The sequence below is a fragment of the Colobus angolensis genome, unplaced genomic scaffold (assembly GCF_000951035.1).
Source record: "Colobus angolensis palliatus isolate OR3802 unplaced genomic scaffold, Cang.pa_1.0 Scaffold60, whole genome shotgun sequence".
Classification (NCBI taxonomy): Eukaryota; Metazoa; Chordata; class Mammalia; order Primates; family Cercopithecidae; genus Colobus; species Colobus angolensis.
Window position 1 is genome coordinate 2040907 of NW_012119599.1, and position 1440 is coordinate 2042346.

Below are 1440 nucleotides of genomic sequence, written 5' to 3' on the forward strand. Positions count from 1 at the left end.
ATAAAATAAAAATAAATAAATAATTAAAAAAAAAAAAAAACACTAGTATATAAATCAATCCACTCAAGGACTCGGTGACCAATACCAGTGCTGTCTGTTCTCACCCTACCCCACAACACACACATATGCAAACTCACTCAAAAGTTAACCATCGTGCCCAGGACATGGCCTCACTGCCAGATACTTGTGCGTTCCACCTGACATCACTCTCCATACAGAGTATGGCCCAACTGACCCTACAACTGGCATCTCTGGCATCTGATGTATTCTACGAAGTTTAGAGCCGGGCGTGGTGTGGTGGGCCACTCCTCACAACTCCTGATTTGGAGGTTGGGGAGGAAGCAGCCTCCTATGTGACTAAAGAGAAAAAACCCCTCCAATCCCTTCTTTCACCTTTTTTTTGGTCTCCCCAGGCTCAGATCGACCAGTATGTGGGGTTGGTGACCAATCAATTGAGCCACATCAAAGCTAAGTAAGAGCATGGGGCAGAGGTCGATGGGAGGGGGAAGCGGGGGAGCTTGGGAACCTTTCCTTTCTACTCTCCTTCTCCGAAAACCTCCTGGTAATGTCCCCTTGAAAAGGATAAGGAGGCAATTCCAATGCAGGCCACTAGGTGGAGGGCAGGAGCTGGCTTCGGGCTCTTGGTCAGTTTCCCACCGAGCTTCACCCGTAGTCCCCAGATGCCAGCCCCCCGTCTTTTGCCCCACCTCGTGATCCCACCTGTTTCTCCTTCAGGATTCGAGCTAAAATCCCAGGGACCGGAGCCCTGGCCTCTGCAGCAGCCACAGTCTCCGGATCCAAAGCCAAAGCCGAATGAGAACGGTGTCTCTGCCTGCAGGACGCCTGGCCCCACCCCCAGCAGCCCTCTGCCCTCCTCCATCTCCCGTCCGTTCCCACCCACTCCCCTCCTCGGCCTGAGCCTTTTCCCGGTGGGTGTCAGGATCACTCCCACTAGGGACTCTGCGCTAATTACCTGAGCGGTCGGGACTACATTTCCCAAGAGGCTCTGCTCCAGGAGTCCAGGAAAGACGAGGCACCTTGGCCGCGGGGCCTGCTGGGACTTGTAGTTGCCTAGACAGGGCACCACCCTGCACTTCCGGACCCGCCGCTGGAGGCGCCGTGAGGCGTTGGTGTCTCCTGGACGCTACTAGCCCCTACGCCGGGGCTTTGCATGGGGCCCAGGGGAGGCCTGAGCTTGGATTTACACTGTAATAAAGACTCCTGTGGAAAACTCAAGGCCTCCTGTGCTTCCAGAACCCTCCAGTGTTCACCTTTCTGCACTGAAAAGCACTTGACACTCCAGGAGAACCTTCCCCATCTGTGGGGAAGGAGCTCCCTCTGCCATCTGTGTAGGTTATGAAATGATTGAGGGGAGGCCGGGCACGGTGGTTCACGTCCCAGCACTTTGGGAGGCCGAGGAGGGCGAATCACTTGAGGTCA

General features: G+C 55.0%; 1 protein-coding gene across 3 annotated transcripts in view; it reads left to right on the forward strand.

The window, feature by feature from the left end:
* RTN2 (reticulon 2) overlaps positions 1-1232 on the forward strand; it is a 22146-nt gene extending 20914 nt beyond the window's left edge. For all 3 annotated transcript variants that reach the window (XM_011962992.1, XM_011962993.1, XM_011962994.1), the window contains 2 exons: positions 414-472; positions 736-1232. In XM_011962992.1, the coding sequence (XP_011818382.1) occupies positions 414-472; positions 736-817 (141 nt within the window). In that variant the 3' untranslated portion in view covers positions 818-1232. The remainder of the gene's footprint in view (positions 1-413; positions 473-735) is intronic.
* The last annotated feature ends 208 nt before the right edge of the window (positions 1233-1440 follow it).